The sequence below is a fragment of the Sminthopsis crassicaudata genome, chromosome 4 (assembly GCF_048593235.1).
Source record: "Sminthopsis crassicaudata isolate SCR6 chromosome 4, ASM4859323v1, whole genome shotgun sequence".
Lineage (NCBI taxonomy): Eukaryota > Metazoa > Chordata > Mammalia > Dasyuromorphia > Dasyuridae > Sminthopsis > Sminthopsis crassicaudata.
In genome coordinates, this window is record NC_133620.1 from 309263701 (window position 1) to 309289480 (window position 25780).

At 34.6% G+C, this 25780-nt stretch overlaps 1 protein-coding gene and 1 pseudogene across 1 annotated transcript in view; both read right to left on the reverse strand.

Annotated features, from left to right (window-relative positions):
* The window catches only part of DNAH9 (dynein axonemal heavy chain 9), a 572299-nt gene that overhangs the window by 429204 nt on the left and 117315 nt on the right, over positions 1-25780 (reverse strand). Inside the window, exons 12-15 of the mRNA XM_074264740.1 lie at positions 11400-11526; positions 9101-9356; positions 5540-5781; positions 4381-4516 (exon numbers count right to left, since the gene is read on the reverse strand). Of these exons, the coding sequence (XP_074120841.1) occupies positions 4381-4516; positions 5540-5781; positions 9101-9356; positions 11400-11526 (761 nt within the window). The remainder of the gene's footprint in view (positions 1-4380; positions 4517-5539; positions 5782-9100; positions 9357-11399; positions 11527-25780) is intronic.
* On the reverse strand, positions 18910-21200 carry LOC141566902 (dnaJ homolog subfamily C member 14 pseudogene; annotated as a pseudogene).

The following is a 25780-nucleotide window of genomic DNA, read 5'->3' on the forward strand; positions in this document are numbered from 1 at the left end:
ATTGAGTATAGAAGCTGAGCTAGCTAAGCCCTATAGAGAGAGAATACAAAAATATATAACAGTCCCCAATAATTCATGAATAAACAACAATGTAAGGTAGTATGTTTTAAATGCCACGATTATGTATGCATAAAAAGCCTGTATGAGTTTGGAGGAAGGAGAGTTCTCTTATCTCTATTGTAATTAGAGAAGGCCTTCACTGAAGGAGGTAACATTACTCTAGGCCTTGAAAAAATGAATATGATTTAAACTAGATGGAAGGGAGAAAATGATTAAGAGGAAAGAATGGGATGAGCAAGATCAAATAGTCAGAAAGGTATAAGTTAAAAAGCAATAAGTTGTTATTACAGTTTGGTCAAAATATAGGGTACTTATTCTGATTCTTCTTTTGTTAGGAACTATATAGTTCTCTCTTTTTTATCTTTTTTCCCCATTATGTATAAAAACTTATCCTTACCACTTATGGAAATTACATAACTAAAACTATAACTATATATATATATGTATATATATATATAATATTACATTATTTGGGGGTTACATAATAAAATAATATGTATTTCTGTCTATTAATTAATTTTGCAGCTAGGTAGTACATTGGGTGGAGCCCTGGGCTTGGAATCGGGAATTCTCATCTTGATGAGTTCAAATTTGGCCTGAGAAATTTTCTAGCTGTGTGACCCTAAACAAGTCACTTAATTCTGCTCACTTCAGTCTCTTCATCTGTGAAATGACTTGGAGAAAAAAATGGCAAATAACTTTGTCAAGAAATCTCAAATAGGATCACAAAGAGTCAGACATGATTAAATAAGAACAGCAACTGTATTAACTTCAGTTTCAACTAGAGGAACAAACATATTGGGAACTTCTTCCTCAAAAAGACAACATCCTAAGCAGACTGTCAGTGCCCTACCCTTCACCCTTTAGCTAATGTCAATTCACTTGTGTTGGATCTGAGTTCCCATCTGATTACTTCTTTTTTAGCTTTGGTGCAGTAATTTTCTTTGTGCAGAAGCTTTTAAATTTTGTGAAAAGTTATCTACCTTTACTTTTCAAATGGAATCTGTCTTTTATCTGGTTAAGCATTCATTTACCACCCATAGCTGTGAAAGGTATATGATTTGCTCTTTTACTAATTATTTTTGATTATGATTAAGGTTATTATTCCATTTAGGAAGTATTATGGAAGATGATGTAATGTGAGAGCCTAAGCTTAATTTTTTCCAAACTGCCCATTAATTTTTCTAGTAGTTTATTAAATAGGAAGTTTTTTCCTAAATAATTTATGTTTTCCTGGGTGTTGAACATGATGTAATTGAGTTCCATTGCTGCTGATTCTCCTTCATTTAACCCATCAATTTATTTCTCTAATTTTTAAAGACAAAAATAGATGATTTGGGTGATTTTTGCTTATGTAGAATGAGGTTTAGAAGAACTATCCTCACTTCTTCCTGACTTATTTTCATCATTTCCCTTAACATCCTAGATGTTCTATCTTTTTCTAATTGAATTTTGCTATTTTATTGAATTCTGGAAAGTTCTGGCATAGCTAAATGTAATTAAATTTGACAATATTGTCATTTTTATTATTATTATATTACCATGGGCCAGCCATGATCAGTAACTAAATATTCTTCCAGCTATCTATTATTAATTTCTTTAAGAAATACTTTGTAATTGCATTAATATAAGGATTTTAGAGCTGTAGAAAATCACTCCTTAGATATTTTCTGTGTTTCACATTTTTTCCTAGAATGAGATTTCCTTTGTATTATTTCCTCTTGGTTTTTGTTGTTATTATAAAGAAACAATGTTGATTTTTTAGGGTTAATTTTCTAGAGTGTATTGTTTCAATTAATGTCTTTGCTAATTGTGATTTTTCTAAATAAACTATCTTATGAACAATAAATATAGTTCAATTTTCTTTTTGCCTATCTTTATGCCTTTATTTTCTTTAATTTTATTGCCATTTTCCCAGCATTATATTTAATGACTGGTAACAATAGACATCCTTGTTTTAAACATATTTATTAGGAAAATTCTAGTGAATCCTAATTGTTTATAAAATTTATATATTTGGTTATTAGATATTCTTATGGTCTTAAAAAGTTCCCTCTATGCCCATATTTCATAGGGTTTTCAGAATAAATGTATTTCATTAAATCACCTTTTCTGAATCTATTGAGATATCATGTGGCTTTGGATTTTTGCTGTTTTTGTTCCAAATATGATTGAATTAATTATCTAATGTTGAATCATTCTTGCACTACTAGTACAAATCCAATTTGTTGTTGGTGAATAATTTCTTGAATGAATTGCTATGTTTTGCTTAATAGGATTTTATTTAAAAATGTTCAGTTTTTGAATATTAATTCAAAGTAGATATGAATTTATTAATAACTAATTATATTATTCTATAATTCTTCCATGTTTTTATTTCTCTGCCAGTTTAAGTGTTAGGCACTAATTGTTTTTAAAAATTATAATAAAAGTAATAATTATTTTCTTTATTTTTTATTATTTATTTTCCATTTCAGTCCTAGCTTCTTCTAAACACTTTCTATGTTATAATCTTATAGAGCTTGCCCCTATACCCTTTTTCTTCTGTCCTTTTGTCTTAAAAATATTAATTCATATAGGTGTTAAAGAGAAATTGCCCCTCCTTAAAATTTTTTGCTATATGTTCATCTGATGGACATAAAGGGCACATGCTCTTTCTAGTTGTCTTGAAATCTCCTGCCTGGGTCCAGGTATTCTCACTCATTACTGCCCCATTTTCATTTCTCTTCTTAGGCAGGATGAGAGTGTGCACCAAATCCTTGCTATTATATCTAATATAAGGTCCCTATCTCCCTTGAAAGATTTCTCTTCCCCTAAAGAAATGCTTATCAGTGACACCCCCTCCCACTGTTGTTTTCCTTTTTGTAGTCTCCTCCCCCTTTACCTCTTCACCTTTGTGGAAGAGAGTGGGAAACTTGTTTCCAGAAAGGTTTGATGAGGTAGATTTAATAGAAAGGCCATGGAAAGATATGTAACACGCCAAGACAGATATTCTGAAATTGATTTTTATGTGTTAATCAGGAGATTAACATGAGTAGAAACTTTCTTGGTTAGCTATAGCGTCCTTTTGGTATATATTTTTAAGTAAATCACTTTATTTTCAAAAAAAATATATATATATGGATAATTTTCGACATTCAACCTTATAAAATCTAGTGTTCTAATTTTTTTCTCTCCCTTCCTCCCACCTCTTCCCTTAGATGGCAAGTAATCCAATATATATTAAAAAATGAATTTTTCTAACATATTTCCATAATGTTCATGCTGTACAAGAAGTATCAAATCAAAAAGGAAAAAAATTAGGAAAAAAAATAAAAAAAAACAACAAAAAAAGCAAGCAAACAATAACAAAAGAGTGATATTATGTTGTGATCCACATTCAGATGGCTCTCTTCATCATAAGACCATTAAAACTGGCCTGAATCATTTCATTGTTGAAGAAAGCCATGTCCATCATTATTGATCATCCTTACTGTTTTATTTTGAAAAAGACACTAATCAGTCAGAATTTGTTCTCTTGTGAACTTTCTGGAGAAAAAAAAGACACTGAGTGAGGATTGGCACACAGGGCAGACTTCAGTCCCTCTTATTTGCAACCAGCACAAATCCAAGCACACATGGCCCCAAGATGCTTTTGTTATTACTGTTGACATTCTTTCCTATCTATAGAAGAAGAATATTGGAAATGTTTATGATTTTCTGAGTATCAGAAGGTCCAGAAAAGCACACAACTAGCAGATCTAGAATCAGAGTACATATTAGGTTTGAGAGTCAGCTAGTTCAGTATCAACACCATCACCTCAGGGATAGCTACAATAAGTCTGTAAGATTTGGACATGAATTTAGTGGAATGATATGTAGAAATCTACATTAAGTTGAAGTCTAATCTCCCAAGGGACAAAGGTAGTCCTGGGGATAGTATACCCTTCAGGTACTGGATATGAGGGAAAATGTACTTCTGTGCTTACAAAATTCCTTTGGAAAAGCTAATTGATGTTAATTACTTAAATGGCATTGAGGAATGAATTACTGTTGAGAAATAGTGGGAGAAATACACTAGGAATGTAATTACCTGACACAGAAACTGAGGTTAGTGAATGAACATATTGAAAGTAATGAATAATACTCTGAAGTGGAGATGTAGTTAATTTTGCTGTAGACCTCTTTTATGTAAGGAATCCAAGATTGATTCATTAACTGAACTTTCATTTAGTTGATACCTTAGGTTTCAGGATGCAGGTTTACCATTTTCTTCCAGCTAAGATATTTCATCAGCATTCATATTCCACAATAATGACATACAGTGAAAAAGTCATTTACCAGTATTTTCCAGTAGATATTTGAGGGAAGATTTAATAGCAAGGAAGAATCCATGAAGCACCATGTTATCAAGATAGTCAATGTATGCCTTCCACTTACTGGATGTTGGGTCTGAAAGGAAAAGATTCAGGTTTTCCTGGAAAGGAAAGAAAGCATGGAAGTATTGGTTCAGGCATTAGGATATATATATAAATGTCAAGTACTCACGAAAATTAGTTACAAAAACATGAAGAAGTTAAAATCTGTATTAATTCAAGGTATGTGCACAACAGTGAAATCAGAGATCTTTTAGAGTGTTTGAAACATCATCCCCATATTTAATCCCTGATTATGATATCAGGACAGATAGTAACATTGATTACAAAATTATATTATATTAAAAGGATTTCAAGTCCAACATTATCCTTTCATAGGATAATGTTCAAATTCCTGATGCTTTTACTATTATAAGCACAGGGGTGACTTTTCAGATTGGTGAGCTATCGTTATTAGCCTATATGCATAAAGACAAGAATCTTTGGTCTGTGTTACCATGAAATTCATGGAGATGGAATAATTTGATGTATTTTAGGATTACATGGTTGATGTCTTTTTAAATTTATTTTTTTTTATAGTTTTTTCATTTAGTTTTCTTTGGGATTTTTTATATGTCAGTTGAACCATGCTTTAGTTCTTTTTGTTTCAGTATAAATAAGCCTTTACAAATTGACAGAGAATTACAGAATTCACTGATTTCTTTCATCTCTAAATTACCTATAGAATAAATGCATATGTATGTGTGCATACATATACATACACAGAAGTTTCTTCCTTCCTTTCTTTCTTTCTTTCTTTCTTTCTTTCTTTCTTTCTTTCTTTCTTTCTTTCTTTCTTTCTTTCTTTCTTTCTTTCTTTCTTTCTTTCTTTCTTTCTTTCTTTCTTTCTTTCTTTCTTTCTTTCTTTCTTTCTTTCTTTCTTTCTTTCTCTCTCTCTCTCTCTCTCTCTCTTTCTTTCTTTCTTTCTTTCTTTCTTTCTTTCTTTCTTTCTTTCTTTCTTTCTTTCTTTCTTTCTTTCTTTCTTTGTTTCTATCTATTTATCTAAAACACAAACTTCCCTCTCTAGTTTATTAATACGCCTTTCCCCCCCATTCTTGGTAGGTTTCTCTTAATATAGTTGTTACCTGCACAAGGGCATGGATCTTAAGGCCAGACTCTTTGATAAAAGAATAATATTTTTCCAGTTGTTCTTGATGTTCTTCTAGATAAAGTAGAGATTCCTTTTTTCCAGCTTTCCTCTTAAAAATTGGAGATTCCCAAGTTTTCATGATAGTTTGAATCTCATTTACATTGTCTTTTGTTTTCTGAATCCTTTGCTCAAGATCATGGACACTAGCAGTGATTTTTATAATATAATCCCAAATACCTGCTCTCCCCAAAAAAGAAAGAAAGCCCATTGAAGTAGCTCATCTCTATGTATATATATATATATATATATATATATATATATATAATGAACATATATCAAGAACTCAAATAATCAATCCAGGAAGATTAGGTGATGAATCTTTATACTTAAATCCTTTATCAATAGTCATTTTAAAGCTAATTAATCAATCAATATTTAAATTATTAAGTCAGTATACAGCCATTAAATAAGTGCCATGAGGAGGGAAATGAAGAGATAAAAATCATTGCTACCCCTAAAGATTTACATATTAATTATATTGACAAATAAATTACTCATTAAGCATTTATTGAACATCTACTATTAGACACTGGGAATAAAAAAATGAAATGAAATATTCTATCAAGAGAGACAACAATTACATATAAAGTTATACACAAAATAAGCATAAGATTATTTTGGGAGGAGGTAAGGTAGCTAGATAGCACAATAGAGTACCAGGCCTAGAGTCAGAAACAATTCATTCTTGAGTCCCAAATCTAGATCAAATACTTACTACTTATGGAACCCTGAACAAGTCACTTAACCCTGTTTTTTTCTCAGTTTTCCTCATCTGTAAAAATGGTCTTGAGGAAGAAAATGTATTTTTTTGCCTCTAGTATTTTTTGCCAAGAAAAACTTCAATTAACATCATGAAGAGTTAGACAATAGTATTGTAATAGTATAAAAACAACGGGAATAAGAAGAAAACAATAACAAAAATATTTTGGAGAGGGGAGATACCAGCAATTAGGACAATTAGGAAAGGCTTTAAATATCACTTAGGCTGAAATGGCGTCATTTAAATCAATTAGAGAAAAAAGCACATAATCTATAAAATTCAATGTATACACATTTATATCTTGGTGAGGTCTTAAATTCATCTATCTATCTGTCTGTCTGTCTATCTATCTATCTATCTAGATAATGTCTTATCTTTCCTAGTAGAATACATTGTCTTGGAGGGCAAGTTTGGAGAACTGAGCTTTGTAGGAGGTAAATAGTCTAGACAGATGGAAAAAATGGAAGAAAAGTAAAACTGCAATAGAAGAGTCAAAAATAAGTATGACACATAGAGAAATGTAAAACTAGTTTGAATAGAGGAAAAGTCCTATGCTAGGAAAATCTTGAAAGAGCATTTTGAATTTGATCAGAATAGAGAACCAATGCAAATTCTTGAGTAAGGTAGTGACATTGCTCCCTCTGATTGTAAACATATATACATATATATGTCTATATGTGTGTGTGAAAACATTTTACTGAGTTTGTTTACTGCATATATGGCATTAAATTATGGTTAAACTACTACTATGTAGTTCTACATGGCTAAAATACTATGGATAGTATTTCTCTCTTTCTTTTTATACACATACAGAGACACACAGACAAACACACATATATACATACTATGGGGTACCAATTGGTGAAAGCCATACTATTGGGGCGAATATCATTCTAAGGGGGAGTGTGACAAAGACTACTACAAAGACATTGTGCCTAACAAATAATCTTGAGAGTTTCTGGGAACCTACTCAACCTAACCAACACATGACCTTGCAAGGTCTCTATAGTGTTAAAAACCATAACAAGGATATAGTAACTAGGTGCTATCCATAGCAATTCATAACAATGACACCATAACCAGAACATAATCTTCACTGTACTTAACATAAAACTTTGGGTATATGGCATTCACCCAAGGGTGTGGGCATGTTGCCCAAGTCCTAGGAACCACACTTCAAAATTATAACTCCTTGCTATGCATAATGCAAACCCACAATAACATATGTAATGATACTTTGCATCACCTCCTACCTTTCCTTGCTTTCTATAAATATCATGAGACTTATGTTTTTTGTTTTTTGTTTTTTTTTCTTCCTGGATATCCACTGAATATTCTGGTCATTGTCTCAGGTTGCATGGCAGAAATCTGAGATCCAATGAATTGAATGGCAGCTTCCCTAAGATAGTCCCTATGTAAGTGATCCATTATGATTATTAAATCACTTATATGATCATAATGGAACTCCCTGTTTCTTTCTTTATCATTAGCTTATCCCTTGGTTGGGGTGGGAGAAGAGGTTCAGAATTTTCTTGATTGGGGACTTCTGGACTCTATACATACAAATATATACAATATGTATATACATGTACAACATATGTATACATATATACACAGAAAACAGAAAGCAAATTTTGAAGGAGAATCTATATCGGATAGATAGTACATATCTGTGTATACATATATACATAAAAATATAAAGCAAATTGTGAAAGAAAAGCTATAAATAAATTGTCATCAATTGGTTGTCAAAACTAGATACAGAAGCAAGCAGGTTAAAAGAAAAAAAAACTTATAAGCTGCAAAGCAAGGTGAAATGTAGAAGTAGAAGGCATCTAGAATTTAAGACCTTCATTCCCTCTTCCAATTCCCAAGTGTGAATTTTGGTGCTGCTTCTAGCTCTCTTAAATTTGACTTCCAGCATTCCTGACTTGGTTTCTTGTTTGTCACATCTAATTTTCATCTCTCATACTCTAATTCAATCTTCATATTTCCAATCTCACGCTAATCACCTGACTCTCACTATTGATTAAACTCTTTGTTCAATGTGAGTTCAATATTCTTGACCTGAGTCACTAATAATTGTCATAATCATTTGTTTTAAAAAAATATGTCCAGTCTTTCCTTGATGGTAGTGGGTAGAACACAATATGGAAATTGGAAAAGGGAGCTAGTATTTAACACAGCAGAAGGAAGAGAATAGAAAATAAAGTATTTTATATGTTACATTTGAAGTGGTTATGGTATAAATAAGTGGCAATGCCTTTTATCAATTGTTGAAAATATTGGAATATAGTATAGTCAAAGATCAAGATTAAAGATATAGCTGTAAGAGGCATAAATATATATATATAAGTATATATAAATATATATGTATATATGTATGTATATACACACATACATATATACATCTACCTCTATACAATTATATACTTCTATACATACACATATGATAATCTATTTTTTTCAAGGTCTTGATCTGAAAATTGCTTCTTTAGGTAAAATTCACATTTGAACTTTTGTAAACTGATTAATGTTTCATGACCATCACAAGCATTCCAAGTCTTCCTAAATGAAAAACAAAGTAATTGCTCTGTAAAAAAACAATACACAAAGAAGTAGGCCAATTTCAAATCCTAAGCCAGTTTACTTATTAGTAGACAATGGAAAGAATTAATAGGGCTTTCCTAGCCTCATTAATTTCCCTCAGACTTCTATCAGAGTGAGTTCTGTTACCTTCTGTCTTCCAGTTCAGTGTCTCTTCTGCTGTTCTTAGTTGGAGGTTAATATCCTGCAGCTTCTCCTCCACTAAAGGAAACTCCACTTCTAGCACAGTTTTTAGAATCTTGTTGTACCAGTTTGTCATCAGTTCTAAATTAGCAATAAGTTTTCGATAATACTCCCTGGAGGAAAAGATTTCTGTTGCTATCTCAGGAATGTACCTTGTCTGTCTCATTTTGAGGTAATTTACTTCTCTCAACACAGAAATCAGCTGGAAAAAAAAAGAATCAACACAAGTAGGGTAAGATTTGTTTGCATTTTTCAGATCCAGTAAAATATTATCTGGAGTGAGGATGGAGGGGTTTTCTTTGCCTCATTTAATATGAAGAGGTCATGGCACTAGGTAAGTTACATAACACATTATGAATAAAGAGTCCCAAAGTTGTTTAGATTCTGTTACTTACTTTGAAGCTCTATTCACTTTATGCTAAAGAAATGAATTATATAACAACAACTCAAAAATTTGGATCAGGACATGCATGTGCCCTCTAAAAAAAATCTCTAAAATTTTAGCCTCATAGTTGACAAATTGGAAGGAGATCACTTTATTTAAAAAGCAATTAATAAATTCCCATGATGTCCTTGGTTGCAAAGATATAAAAATAAAATTTTCCTCAAGAAACTTATAAATTTGTTGAGCAGATTAATACCTGTAATACCTGTACAAATACCTGTAATAAAATCAGTGTATATGAGAAGTCCACATAAAAGTATACTATGAGAAATTTGAAAAGCGATGATTTTCATCTGGGATAAAATTAGGGAAGGCTTCATAGAAAAGGTAAGTCTTTGACAAGTTTAGGCCTTGAAAGGAAGGTTTCAATAGGTAAAGCTGAAGATGGAAGAGGAATATAGATGAAGAGACTCCATCACAGCTAAAGGTATAAAGGTATAAAGATGGCAAAAGGCAATTTGAAATTAGTTACATCACAGAACTGAAAACAATTATTAGGTACAAATGTAGAAAATCTAACTTTAAAAATCCCTTTTTATTTTCCAGCTGTATGAATCAAAGCAGGAAGAAGACGAGGGACAGAAAGAAAAACAGAAATAATAATAACAGAGAAGCACTTTGTCACTTGGGTTATATGCCTCATATAATATAGGGATTGGCTAAGTAACAACTTGAGAAGAAGGGGGTGATTTGACAGTCAGGAGATGGATTTTTTGAGACAATTATATATATAACAACAGTGATATATCTTATGTATAATTCCTGTGCTTCCATGTTCTAAGCTCTCATGAAAAAAAATGAATGAACTAATGATTCAATGAGTGAAATGAACAAAAACAACAAAAAAAGCATTTGTTAATCACTGAAATGATAAACTACTGTCCTTTTATTTTTTAAGATCTTTCTATCATCATGAAAGTAAGAAATATATTGAGCATAGGTTTGATTTGAGAAGGGAGGATGTGAAAGTTACCTACTTATGTGCATATTCTTAACTGGAATAGAACTTTTTTGAGGTAAGGAATATCTATATTTGTTTTCATCTACACATTATTTAGCATAGAACCTTACATATAGGAGGCACTTAAATTCTGGTTGAATTAAAATTGTCATTGTATTCCTTACTACCAGGTACATAACAGGAATTCAACAAATGATTTTTTGACTATCATGATCTTTATGAAACTAGATCAGTGATTTCACTGGTATGGGGAATTCCTGGTGATGAATCACTCTTTACTGATGCAAATTGATCCCTTCCCTGAAAGGGAAGATGCCTGTGGCCTTGAGAGATCTTAGATGCCTGTAGCCTTGAGAGATAAAGTGATTCACCCAGAGTTTCACAGTCACCACATGTCAGAGAAAGGACTTGAACCCAAATCTTCCTAATTCTGATCTGCTCTCAATACACTATATCACACTGATGTAGACCTACAAAAGTCAAAATTTTCTTAAAGATTTTTGTGAACTTACATGAATGTAGAACCATGTGAAAACACTGAAGAAACACTAAAAACTAATCAATCTATTAAAAAATAGTCATTAAGCATTTACTATTATACATCATGTACTTTCTTATGTACAAAAACAAAAACAAAAACAAAAGTCTCTGCTTTCAAATATCATATATTTGACCAGGAAATGATAAGATCTGACTACCAGAAGAAAGTAAAAGAAAATACCTTGATTAGTGTCCCTTGCCCATTCTAACTCATTTTGTCAATAAAATCAGAAATATTAAATAGATTACTTTGGAGTCTCGAAGTGGATTACCATTAGCTATCTCTATAGCTTGTTTACCTGTGGGTTAAAGTTGACAGTGATCTGCTTGGTTTCTGGATCATGACAGAGTAGTGGCTGAGTGAGATTATACTGTGACTTCTCTGATACTGTCTGGCACCAGTTGTCATAAAGCTTTCTTTCATACCTGCAAGGGTATAGCAAGCTTCTAATTAGTACCCATACCAGCACCTTCCAATACCTGGTGCTAATATGATATAAACAATAATGAGTTCAAAATGAGGAGAATCACTACTAGGTAAACTAGGAGTATTATCCTAAAGAGATAATTGAAAGAGAGAGAGAGAGAGAGAGAGAGAGAGAGAGAGAGAGAGAGAGAGAGAGAGAGAAAAGGACCATATATGAAATATATTTATAGCAGTTTTTTTGTAGTGGCAAGGAACTGGACATTGATCGATTTGGGAATGGTTAAATAAGTTCTCATATTTGAAATTAATGGAACATTATTGTTCTATAATAAATGATGAGCACACCAATTTCAGAAAAGTCTGGAGAGATTTACATAATTAGATTCTGAGTGAACTGAAAAGAACCAGGGAAACATTAATAAGAAGTAATAAGTAATATAATAAATAATAAACAGTAATAAGAAGATTATCTATGTACTTCTCATGCTGTGATTCAAGACAATTCCAAAAGATGTGGGAGAGAAATTGCCATCCACATCCAAAGAGAGAACTATGGAAACTGACTGTGGTTTGCAGCATAGTATTTTCATCTTTTTGTTTGATTGCTTTTTATTTTTATTTTTCCCTTTTGGTTTGTTTTTTTGCACAACAGAAAATATATTGAAAAAATTTTTTAAAGGATTGCATATATTTAATTTCTATCAGATTGCTTGCTGTTTTGGAAAAGGAGGAAAGAAGGGAGAGAGGGAGAAAAATTTAGAACACAAAGTCTTACAAAAATAAAGAATGAAAACTATCACATGTATTTGGAAAAATATTTGAGATATTTTGATATTGAGATAAACAAAAATAAGTGAGACAAAAAATAAAATAATTCTTCAAATAGAATTTGGCAATGGCAAAATGAACAAAAGGTCATAGTCAAAGATAACACAGGAGGTTATAAAGAAAGATCTGCAATGTAGAGCTGAAGGCTGAGGCAGAACCAATGTAAATGAAATAGTGGTGGGACTAGATGGTGGTGAAAGAAGCAGCAGCAGCTTCTGGAACTCTCAAGCCAGAAACTTATTGTCTCTGGAAACCTGGGAACTGAATATAAAAAATTATATGGCACCTCTATATTAGAACCAAACACTGTTTGGCAATAATTTTGGTTAGATCCCCTTCTGGGTCATATGTCAAGGGTACAATGGCACATTTTCAGTCAAAAAATAGTGGAAGTCCTGGGGGACAATATCAATATGGATCAGAGTACATACCAATAGAGCAGTGTTCACTCTTTTCTCTAAATCATACTACCTCAGAAGCACTGAAAACTTTAAAGCTCCCAAAGCCAGCTCTTAAAATAGCAATACACAATGTTTGAAGTTTGAGACAATGTGCATCTTTCCACCCCTATGCTGGGAATAAAGCCCAAAATTAACATTAAGCTTCAAATCAAAAAAGAGGATAGAGAAAAAAGATAGAAAAAAATTAGCAAAGAAAACAAAAGAACTTATGTTAGCAGGGAAGATCAAGACACAAACTCAGAAGACAATGAAGTCAAAACAGTTACAAAAAGAAAAAGAAAAATTGGACACAAGCCCAGAAAGAATTCCTGGAAGAGTTAAAAATTCTTTTCAAAATCAAGTAAGAGAAGTAGAGGAAAAATTAAGTAAAGAAATGAAAGCCAAGGAAGAAAATTAAGTAAGGAAAATTAGACTAGCAAAGAGACACAAAAATACTGAAGAAAATAACACCTTAAAAACATAATTAGCCAACTAGAAGATGGGGTACAAAACTTCACTGAGAAAAATAATTTTAAAAGAATAACTGGCCAAATGCAAAAAGAAGTTTAAAAATGTTCACTAAAGAAAACATTTTCCTAAAACTTAAAATTGGGCAAGTGGAAGTTGATGACTCCACAAGATATCAAGAAATAATAAAATAAATGGAAAAAGGAAGAAAAATATAAAGTATCTCATAGGAAAAAAGAACTGACTTACAAAATAAATCAAGGGGAGATAATTTAAGAATTACTGTATTATCTGAAAGCCATAATCAAAGAAAAAGCATAAATACCATAATTCAAGAAATTATTAAGAAAAATTGTCCTAATATTTTAGATCCAAAGGATAAAGAAAAATAGGAAAAAATCTATTAATTACCATCTGAAAAAAATAAAAAAAATGGCAAAAAAAAAACCTCCCAGGAATATTAATGGCCAAATTCCAGAGCTCCTAGATTAAAGCAACAAGGTAAAAAAAACATTCAAATACCATGGAGCCACAGTCAGTATTATACAAAATTTAGTAGCAATACTTTTTGGGATGGAGGGCTTAAAAGATGATGTTACAGAAAGTTTAAAAAACACTAAGCTTAAAGTGTAAAATAACCTATCCAGAGAAAATTGAATATAATTCTTCAAGGAAAAAACATGGATATGAACTGAAATAGAGAACTTTTAAACATTCCTGAAGAAAAGACTAGAACTGAATAAAAAATATTACCTTGAAATGCCATCTTCAAAAGAAACACAAAAAAGGTTAAATACATATAAGAAATCATGAAAGACTTAATAAGGTTAAACTATTTTTCTTTTTATGGGAAGTTGACTTCCCATATATCTTCTGAATCTTATTATTATTAGTGAAGTTAGAAGAATTCTACATAGAAAGAGTGAATCAATTATGATGTAAAAAACTTTGGAGTGAAAAAATGGGATGACCTAGGAAAATAGGGAAGTAAGAAAGAGAATGGGGAAATTATCTCACATAAAAAAGGCACACAAGAAAGAACTTTTACAGTGAAGGGGAAAATGGACAAAAGTAACACTTGACCCTCACTCACATCTAAATTGCTTCAAAGAGGGAAATACATATGGGAAGAGAAACACACACACATATACCACATACACATATATTTGTTGTTGTTCAATCATTTTTCAATCATTTTCAATCTTCATGACCCCATTTAGAGTTTTCTTGGCAAATTTACCAGAGATATTTGGCATTTCCTTCTTCAATTTACTTTACTTATAAGGAAACTGAGGAAAATATGTGACTTGACAAGGGTCATACAACTATAAGTATTTGCAGCCAGATTTGAATTTAGGAAGATGAATCTTCCTGACTCCAGGCCCATTACTCTATTTCCTATAGCACACAGTTGCCGTGTGTGTGTGTGTGTGTGTGTGTGTGTGTGTGTGTGTGTGTGTATGTGTGTGTGTGTCTATATATATATATAGACACACACACACATAAATGCCTAATTGTAATAGAATCTGTCTTACCAACTGGAAAATAGGATGGAAAGAGATGGGGGAATGATAAAAGGAAGGGTAAATAGATGAAGGCAGTGGTTAGAAGCAAAACAAAATTTAAAGGAGAGACTTTCTAAAAGGAGAGAGATGGATAAACAGGAGAAAATAGGATTGAGGGAAAGGTATAGTTAGTAATCAACTATGATTGTGTAAGGAATAAATTCATCCATAAAACAGGAGGAGATAGCAAAATAAATTAAATACCAAAATCCAACCATAATGTACAAAAATATTTATAGCAGCTCTTTTTGATGGCAAAGAATTGGAAACTGAGGGAATTTCCACTTGATAAATAATTGAATAAATTATAGTATATGTGATTGTGATGTAATACTATTGTTCTATAAGAAATGATCAGCAAGATGGTTTCAGAAATACCTGGGAAGATTTTTATGAACTGCCACAAAATAAAGGTACCAGAACCAGAAGAAAACTGTACACAGTATTAGCAATATTGTATGAATAATCCAAGACAATTCTAAAGGACTAATGATAAAAATAATTGCTCTATACCCTTAAAGAACTGACTAAAGCATACTTTTTTCTTCCTTTATTTCTATTTTTTATTTTATATGTGTTTTATTTAGCAACATGAGTAATAGAAAATATTAAAATTTTCAAATCATATGATTATCTCAATAGATGCAGAAAAAGCATTTGAAAAAAATCTAATACCCATTCCTATTAAAAACACTAGAGAACACAGGAATAAATGGAGTTTTCCTTAAAATGATCAGTATCATCTATTTAAAATCATCAGCAAACATCATATATAATGGGGATAAATTAGAAGCATTCCTAATAAAATTGGGGTGAAACAAGGTTGACCCCTATTGCCATTGCTATTCAATATTAAATTAGAAATGTTAATTTTAGCAATAAGAGAAGGAAAATAAAGGAATTATAGCAGGTAATGGGGAAAACAAATTATCATTCTTTGCAGATGATATGAGATGATATGATATGAGATGATATGATATGAGAATCCTACAAAATCACCTTAAAAACTACTAGAAACAATTCACAACTTTAGCAAAGTTTCAGGATACAAAATAAATCCACATAAATCATCAGCATTTCTATATATTATCTACAAAGTCTAGAAGCAAGAGATACAAAGAGAAATTCCATTTAAAATAATTGTAGATAATATAAAATATTTGGGAGTCTATCTCCAAGACAAAATCAAGAATCATATGAACACAATTACAAAACACTTTCCACACAAATAAAATCAGATCTAATTAATTGGAAGAATATGAAGTACTCATGGGTAGGCTGAGCTAATTAATATATTAAAAATAACAATCTGATTAAATTAATCTTATTCAGTGCCATACCAGTCAAACTCTTAAAAATTATTTTACAAAACTAGAAAAAATAATAACAAAGTTCATCTGAAAGAACAAAAGGTCAAGAATTTCAAGGGAAATAATGAAAAAAAATGCAAATGAAGGTGGCCTGGTTGTACCAGATCTAAAACAGCAGTCTATATAGCAGCAGACATCAAAACCATTTGGTACTGGCTAAGAAATAGAGTAGTTGATCAATGGACCATGTTAGGTTCACAAGACATAGTCAATGACTATAGTAATCTAGTGTTTGATAAACCCAAAGAACCCAGCTTCTAGGATAAGAACTGACAATTTGACAAAAGCTACTGGGAAAAATAGAAATTAATATGGCAGAAATTAGGCATTGACCCATACCTAACACCGTATTCCAAGATAAGGTTGAAACGGGTTCATGATTTAGATAAAGAGTGATATTATAAGCAAAGTAGAAGAACCTAGAGTAGTTCATCTCTCAGTTCTGTGGAGAAGGAAGGAATTTGTGTCTAAAGAGGAACCTTATAAAATGCAAAATGGATAATTTTGAATATATTACATTAAAAAGGTTTTGTACAAACAAAACCAATGCAGACAAGATTAGTAAGGAAGCAATAAACTGGGAAAATTTTTATATCCAAGATATTTGATCAAAACCTTATTTCTAAATTATAGAGAATTGGCTCAAATTTATAAGAATACAAGGTAATTTATTATGTATAAATGGTCAAAGAATATAAACAGACAATTTTTGTAGTGTTCATGTTGGTTTTCTGGAGGTCTTAGAGCAGCCTTTGCTTCAGCAGATTAGTCACCACAAGAATAGCCAGATTTAAAAGTCCAAGTTCTTTATTGTCTCCTTGCCTGGGGGCCCAGGCTAGCTTGGTCTCAGTGGAGGAAGTGCAGGAGGACAGGCCAGCCACCACAGTGGTATGAGATGGAGTGAATCTCTCTCTGAGTCCAAAGACTTGTGCTCCAGCCTCCAGCCACCACAAAGATGGGAAATGGAATGAATGTGACTCTGAGTTGGACCTGGCTGAGTTTGTCCCAGTTTATATGCTCTTAAATAATTAGATCATTTACAGTATATTGAGTATAATCAATCACTAGGAAACCACTATTTGTTCTAAGATTAAATCAATCATACTGAACTAGAGAACTATTAATCACCATGGTAAACTAGATAACCATTGTCTTTATTAATTCCACTTAGCACCTTGTAAGAATCTTTGTTTTAAGTACAGAGTTCTGGCCCATAACATTTCCCTATTTCTTTTGTTTTAGAACTTAGGTGGTCATGGCTCCCTGGCTTCTTAATGAGGTGAGAACCACCAAAAGGAGGTGACCATGCCATTCCTGAAGGAAGGAAAGAAAATGAAAACCAAAGGAAAATGGGGAATCAAATCAGATTAGCAGGTTTCTGAAGGATCTCACTTGAAACAGGTATACATAAATCCATCAACATGGGAGGTATTACAAACAAACAACGTGAATCAACATGAGGAATTATACTTGTCCATAAGTCCTAGAAATAGTCCAAAACCAAGACCATCTATTATCCATTACTCTATGTGTCAGGGAACCCAATGATTCCTGCAGATTTTGAAGTTCTGTATCATCAGTCTCATCATGTCTCAGGGAATCCAATGATTCTTTCTAGTTTTGAAGTTCTCTAACAGTCTCATTAACAGCCATGCTTTTTCAGTGTCAGATGTTTCTTAGGCCTTCTCCTTTGTTTCAAGGTTTTTCTCTTTTTCTGTCTCTCTCTGATGGACAAGGTGAATATGGCTCGTTGACACCCCTCTGATTCCTTCTCCATCTGTAGAGATACAAGCAAAGCCACTCCCCCAAGCAGTTAACCTATCTAGTCCCTTCTATTCACCCTTTTCTGAATCTCTTCACATCACCTGGAGATTATATTGGAGCTGCTTGTACCTTTGTGCCAGGTTAAAAAGCCTGTATTGTCCTTGTGTCAGGTTAAAAAGCCTGTATTCTCCCCAATTGTAATCCCTTTCTCCCATCTGATTGATTTCTGGCTGATTGATCATATCAGAACTTCTAAAGACTCTGTGGGTGTAACCTCGGCTGCCATCATGCCCCACCTGTTTTTTGTTTGAGGTCTTGAAGCTGGACCCTGCCTCTCATTTCCCTGAGTCAATGTACATTCTGAGGCCCAGTGGAAACCCTTGTTGCATTTTGGACATAGGGTTTTGGGTCTTGTTCTGTCATACTGTCCTCTCACTCTATCTCTATGCCAACAGTGAGCTTTCAGATGCCTTACTTTACCACATGGAAAGCACCAATGAGTCTCTCTGGAAGTCCCTTGCCAAGAGGGACCTCATCTTCCCATGTTCTCTGCATCATAGCCTAAATATAAAACCCCACTGTGGCACAACGTCTTATGATCTCCTCTAAAGGAGCATCCTTGTATAGTCCTAGAGTGATTCTTCTACAAACCTCATTAGCAAGGTGTTTGATCATTATTCCTGGAGCTACATATTTCATCCATAATTTGTATGACAGCTGTCTGCAGACTTCCCACAAAATCAGCAAAGGGTTCATTTGGATCTTGCTCTATTTTTGTGAAGGCTTCTCCTCTATCTTGTCCTGAGAGGGTGCCCCATGCTTTGGTAGCAGCAGCAGCAATTTGCTCATATATAAAGGGTAATTAATCTGTGCAGAAGCGTTTGCATACTGACTTTTACCTGCTAGTTGATCAAAAGTGACTTGTATATTAATTCCAGATTGCCTAGTTCATTGGGCTTGTATTCTTTTTTTTTAATATTCAAAATTAAAAACAAAACAAAACAAAACAAATTCCATCCTATGTTGTACACACCCCTTATGACTCCCTGACACTAAGGCTGGGTAGGGTGGAGAAGAGGAAGAGACAGGGAATCAGCTCTGGAAGGGCCTCCTGACTTTTTTCCGACACTTCGGTTTGGCTTCTGAACTTTTGGGTGCTGTGGAGCTGTCTGGCCTGGAGGATGGGGTGGCCCCAGGGAAGCTGGGATGCTGGATGTTGGGAAGCTGCAAAGAAATTTCCATTGGGCATTTGGCCTGGGGGAACCTAAAAGATACGGCTGAAGAAATCCTGAAGGTCAGCAACTGAATCAGGAGGGGCATCTGGAGTGGCTCTCTGTTGCCGAACAGAACCAGGAATCCAGGACCCAAATGAGATATGATAGGGGACTCTGTGGGTATCTGGGGAGATGCCCACACGTTGAACCCAGCCCATTCTGTGATGTCATATACTTTTCCATCCATCATGGCAAAATAAGTGATCTTGAGACCCAACATACTTAACTCTGCCCAGAAGTCACCTTCCTCAGCAGAATGCATCTTATTGCACTCAGCACAGTATCGAGCATTCTGAGACTCTCGATCAAACCTCCTGTGCTTCCCTTGACACCAGCTGCACATCATAGTAATCATGGCCTCTTTGAGTTCATCCTGCAGCTTGGACAGAAATTCATTCACTGACCTGCTCAGCTCACTCTCTACCATTCATTTCATCTCATATTCTTTCCGTCTCTCAGGACTGACAATATCCCAGGCAGCCCTCAACACTTTGAAGGCCTCCTCAGCCGTGGTGTGGTGGTTCTTGTCAGGATGAACCATCACTGCCAGCTGCCTATATGCCTTCTTCAGTTCCATATCTGATGCTGTGGCTTCTACCCCTAGAACCTGGAAGAGATTTAGCTCATCTTCTGGGATCCCAGACATAGTCAAGAGCTGAGATAACTCCTCTCCAGGTTGGCAATATTGCCCACTAGATACTGGCCCATCCTCTGCTTGACCCAAGGAATCTCCAGCCAACCCCTCTGCACCAGCCCCACCAACTGTTGCCATGTCCTGCTTTCTTTGAGGTAAGTCCAACATCGGTGCACAGCAGGTGAATCCAGCCTGGAGATGAGCCAGGTGGCCTGAGCATGCCAACCCAATTGATCTCCCATGCACACTAAGACTCGCCAGCTCAGCTGAAGACAGCCCAACAGCAAGGCCAGAACCAATAGTAGTACAGCACACAGGAGACGGAGCAGGTGGGAAAAAAGCCCTGCCCCACAGCAAAGTCCCCGGCACAGACACAGGAACCCCAACTGAGCCCAGCTCCCCAGTTGCCCCACCCAGATTCCCACCCATACTCGAAGCAGATCAAGATCATTGCCTCTCAACTGTCCACAAGAATAGATAAGGTGCCCACCAGTTTCCACATACTCCCCCACTAACACCAACAATTCAATTAGCGACCAGAACCCTTTCTGTCCCAGTCTGTACAGTTCCTCTGACCCCCACACCACCAAATACCAACGCCGGTCTGCCTGGCTCCGTTTCCAGAGGCCTGGGGGTCCCTTTGACCACTCTCCCTAGGCTCCTCTTTGGTTGGCATATGATGCCGCTGTCTCCTGAGTGGAGGCTTTTTTCCACTGGACACAGGAGAAGGGTCACTGGGAACCCTGGAGGATGGTTCCTCATCATCTTCATCTTCCCCAAAGGCTGGGAGGGGTACAGCAGGTACAAAAGTTACTAAAGGAACTATCTCCTCCCTCAGAGAAAGGTTCCTCAGGAACACTGGGAGATCCCTGACAATTACAGATGGATGGTACAGGTAGGATGGAAGAGTCCCTGTCCTCCAGGTCCCCAGCCCCATTGTCCCTTGAAAGCTCCTTGTCCACTCCCATTTCCTCTTTTGAAGATGCTTCAGTCTGATTGAGGTCTTCTCCCTCCACAGGGGGTCCTGGGTCCCCTGGAGTGCCTTGGCTTGGATCCAATTGGTGGGTGGGGCTCTTGGGGGGGTGTATTTGTGGAACAAGGATGTCTTGTAAGGCAATAGGTACCATTGGGTGCAGTCTCCACCGAGTCCCCAAATCCTGAGAATGAGAGTTTGTCGGGGCCCACAGTGGGCCCTGAAGTCCAAACTGAAGAGCCACTATGGGGTGCCCTGTATAGCTTCCTTTCCCTGGGGTGCTGCTGGGCCATGACCCCGGGGCTTCCTGAAGGAATTTAGGTCACAGCCATCATGATGACTTCAGGTGCCAGGCAGTGGCAGGACCGGCCTCCTTCCTGTGAGGTCTGGAGCCCAGGGGAGCTACAAGAGCCACTCCCCCGGCTCGGCCTCCTGCTCATGCTCCACTTCCACCTTCCATCAGGGCTTGTATTCTACATAGTTCACTATACTCTGAAAGCCACAATAAGTTTTGTCCAGGTTCTAAACATGTCCTTGCTTTCTAATCACTAGGGGTTAAAATTTCATAAACCAAATTCTCTAATATTAACTTAACATAAGATGATGCAACCCCATAAAGAGTGCACCCCGATCAAAAGGAATACATCTTCTCCAGGCTTGACCTGAAGAATTAAATTCTTCAATCACAGGGTATGCTTTTACTAAATCAGATATATCCTGCCCCTTTTTAGCTTTAACTAGTGCCTTTTGTAATCTTGTCATAGGCTGCTTCATAGATGGTACTGATTGTGTCACTGTCCCTCCCCCCCTTTCCCCCTCTACCCATGAAAGGTTAATTGAGGGGGATTGGTGAGGGGTTGGGGAATGCCCTAATGGCTCCTGCTGTAAAGCATCACATTCCTTAATTTCATAAGAATTGTACTTAACTCCATTGTTGTCTAATTCTTCATCATTATCATCTAGTTTGTCAGTGTCCTCATCCCTCTGCACTTTCTTCTTTTTCCTTTTTCTATAACTTATATAATTCCTTAAAGACAATTGTATTAAATTATATGTATAGAGTTATTTATTTTAGAATTGAATCAGGGCCATTATCATTGTAATATTCACATAGGTGCTCTCCTACTAATTTTCACTCATCTGGATCTAATTCTTTTTCTTTAGAGAAAATGTTTCTAATGTAATGTTTCTAAAAGTAGAATTATCTGCTCCCAAGTTACAATCAAACCTTGGTTTTTTATGAGTTTAACTATGGTTTTGACACATTTTCCTTAAGGTGGAAAAAGAAGGCTGTTTTCTAAAAGTTTTTCCCATTTCAGCTGAAACACTAACCCTTAACAAAGTTCCCTTCTTGTCTATTTTTGTATTTACAGTAATTTCTGGGTCATAGAGATTTCCACTGAAATCAGGATAGAAGACTTTTTCCATTGAACTCAGGAAAGAAGGCTTTTCCACTGAACTCGGGATTGTGTCAAACTGTAAATCCTTAGTCCCATGTTCAGACCCCAAATATAATGTTCTGGTTGGTTTTCTGGAGATCTTGGAGCCAGCCTTCCTTTCAGTAGAGTAATCACCATAAGAATGGATAGGTGTTACAGTCCAAAGTCCAAATTCTTTATTGTTTCTTTGCCTGGGGCCTGGTTAGCTTTCTGGAGAGCCTTTCATATGGGCCTTGGTCTCAGTGGGGGAAGTGCAGGAGGATAGCCACCATGGTGGTGTAAGATGAAATGAATATGTCTCTCCTTGGCTTCTCTGGTTCTGATTCTGGCTGAGTTTATCTCAGCTTTATATGCTCTATTTTAATTACATCATAGGTATGAATCTTGTAGAACTATATTAAGTACTAAGTACCCATACTGAACTAGAGAACTATTAATCACCATGCTAAACTAGATAACCATTGTCTTTGTCAATTCCACTGAATTAGCACTTTATAAGAATCCTTATTTTAAGTTCAGAGTTCTGGCCCATAACACAAGACTATGGGAGAAACAGCAAACTCAAAGTCAACTGGACCTTAAAGAGAATAAGTAACTCTGGAAAGGGAAGTAGAATCTGGGTTGTGAAAATTTTTCAATATCAGTTAGAGGAGTTTGCATTTTATCCTAGAGGAAATAAGGGATGAAAAGAGATAAAAATCTCTAATTCTGTTTTTTATACTTGAAAATACATAGATTTATTAATAGAACTTTTTTTTTTTAAAAGAATGACAAACTGTCTTTTTTATTCCTCCTCCTTCTCTCTGTCTTTACTTCTATTCTTGATACAATTGGGGTATTATGGGATTATTTTCTTAGCCAAGACTACTGTAGTTTTTTTTTTTTTTTTTTGACAAAACATGTGCATGGGTAATTTTTCAACAATGACCCTTGCAAAACCTTCTGTTCCAACTTTTCCTTTCCTTTCATCCAACACCCTCCTCATACATGCTAAATATGTTAAAGTAATGTTAATATATGCATATATATTTATACAGTTGTCTTACTACACAAGAAAAATCAGATTTAGAAAGAAGTTACCTTCTTGTGTAGGGGCAGCTAGATGGCACAGTGCATAGAGTACCAGCCTTGAATTCAGGAGGACCTGAGTTCAAATGTGGTCTCAGACACTTAACACTTCCTAGCTGTGTGACCCTGGGCAAGTCACTTAACCCCAGCCTCAGAAAATAAATAAATAAGCAAACAGACAAAAAAACAAACAAATAAATAAATAAATAGAAAGAAGGTAAAAATAATCTGGGAAGAAAAACAAAATGGAAGCAAATAATAACAGAAAGAGTGTAAATGCTATATTGTGCTCCATACTCATTTCCCAGTGTTCTTTCACTGGATGTAGCTGATTCTGTTCATTACTGATCAGTTGGAACTGATTTGGATCCTCTCATTGTTGAAGATAGCCACTTTCATCAGAATTGATCCTCATATAGTATTGTTGTTGAAGTGTATAATGATCTCCTGGTTCTGCTCATTTCACTTAGCATCAGTTCATGTTGGTCTCTCCAAACCTCTCTGATGCTGAGTGAAATGAACAGAACTTGGAGATCAAACACTACAAGATAGGAATAAATGGAGTTTTCCTTAAAATAGTCAGTAGCATTCATTTAAAACCATCAGTAAGCATCATATGTAATGGGGATAAATTAGAACCATTCCCTATAAGATCAGGAGTGAAACAAGATTGCCCATTATCACCATTACTATTCAATATTGTTTTAGAAGTGCTAGCTTCAGCAATAATAGTTGAGAAAAAGAATGAAAGGAATTAGAGTAGATAATGAGGAAACCAAATTATCACTCTTTGCTGATGATATGATGGGATACTTTGAGAACCCTAGAGATTCTATTAAAAAGCTATTAGAAATAATCTACAACTTTAGCAAAGTTGCAGAATAAATCCAACTGTTAGAGTTACAAAGAGAAATTCCATTTAAACTAACTACCAATAGTATAAAATATTTGGGAATCTATCTGCCAAGGGAAAATTAGGAACTATAGAAGCAAAACTACAAAACACTTTCCACACAAATAAAGTCACATTTAAATATTAAGTGCTCTTGGATAGGTCGAGTAAATATAATAAAGATGATAATACTACCTAAACTAATCTATTTAATTAGTGATATACCAATCAGAGTCATTAAAAAAAACTATTTTAATGACTTAGAAAAAATAACAAAATTCATCTGGAAGAACAAAAGGTCAAGACTTTCAAGAGAACTAATGAAAATACAATCAAATGAAGGAGGCCTAGCTGTACCAAATCTAAAACTATATTACAAAGCAGCGGTCACTAAAAACCATTTGGTATTGGCTAAGAAACAGACTAGTTGAATAGTGGAACATGTTAGTAGAACAGGACAAAACAGTCAATAACTTTAATAATCTAGTGTTTGACAAACCCAAAGACTCCAGCTTTTGAAATAAGAATTCACTATTTAAAAAAAAAAAAAAACTGCTGGGAAAATTGGAAATTAGTATGGCAGAAACTAGGCCTTGACACACACTTAACTATATACCAAGATAAGGTCAAAATGGGTTCATGATGTAGACATAAAGAAAGAGTAAATAAATAAAGAGTAGAATAGACATAAAGAAAGAGTAAATAAACTAGTAAATAAATTAGAAGAACATAGGATAGTTTGTCTTTCAGATCTGTGGAGGAGGAAGGAATTTGTGACCAAATTAGAAGTACAGGTCATTACTGATCACAAAATAGGAAATTTTGATTATGTTAAATTAAAAAGCTTTTGTACAAACAAAACTAATGCAGACAAGATTAGAAGGGAAGCAATGAACTGGAAAAACATTTTTGCAGTCAAAGGTTCTAATAAAGGCCTCATTTCCAAAATATATAGAGAATTGATTCTAATTTATAAGAAAGCAAGCCATTCTCCAATTGATAAATGGTCAAAGGATATGAACAGACAATTTTTGGAGGATGAAATTGAAACTATTTCTATTCATATGAAAAGGTGTTCTAAGTCATTATTAATCAGAAAAATGCAAATTAAGACAACTCTGAGATAACCACCACACCTCTCAGATTGGCTAGGCTGACAGGAAAAGATAATGCTGAATGTTGGAGAGAATGTGGGAAAACTTGGACACTGATACATTGTTAATGGAATTGTGAATTCATCCAGCCATTCTGGAGAGCAATTGGAGCTATGCTCAAAAAGTTATCAAATAGTGCATACCCTTTGATCCAGCAGTGTTACTACTGGGCTTATGTTCCAAAGAGATCTTAAAGAAGGGAAAAGGACCTATATGTGCAACCATGTTTGTAGCAGTATTTTTTGTAGTGGCTAGAAAATGGAAATTGAAAGGATGCCCATCAGTTGGAGAATGGCTGAAGAAATTGTGGTATATGAATGTTATGGAATATTATTGTTTTGTAAGAAATGATCAGCAGGATGATTTCAGAAAAGCCTGTTGAGA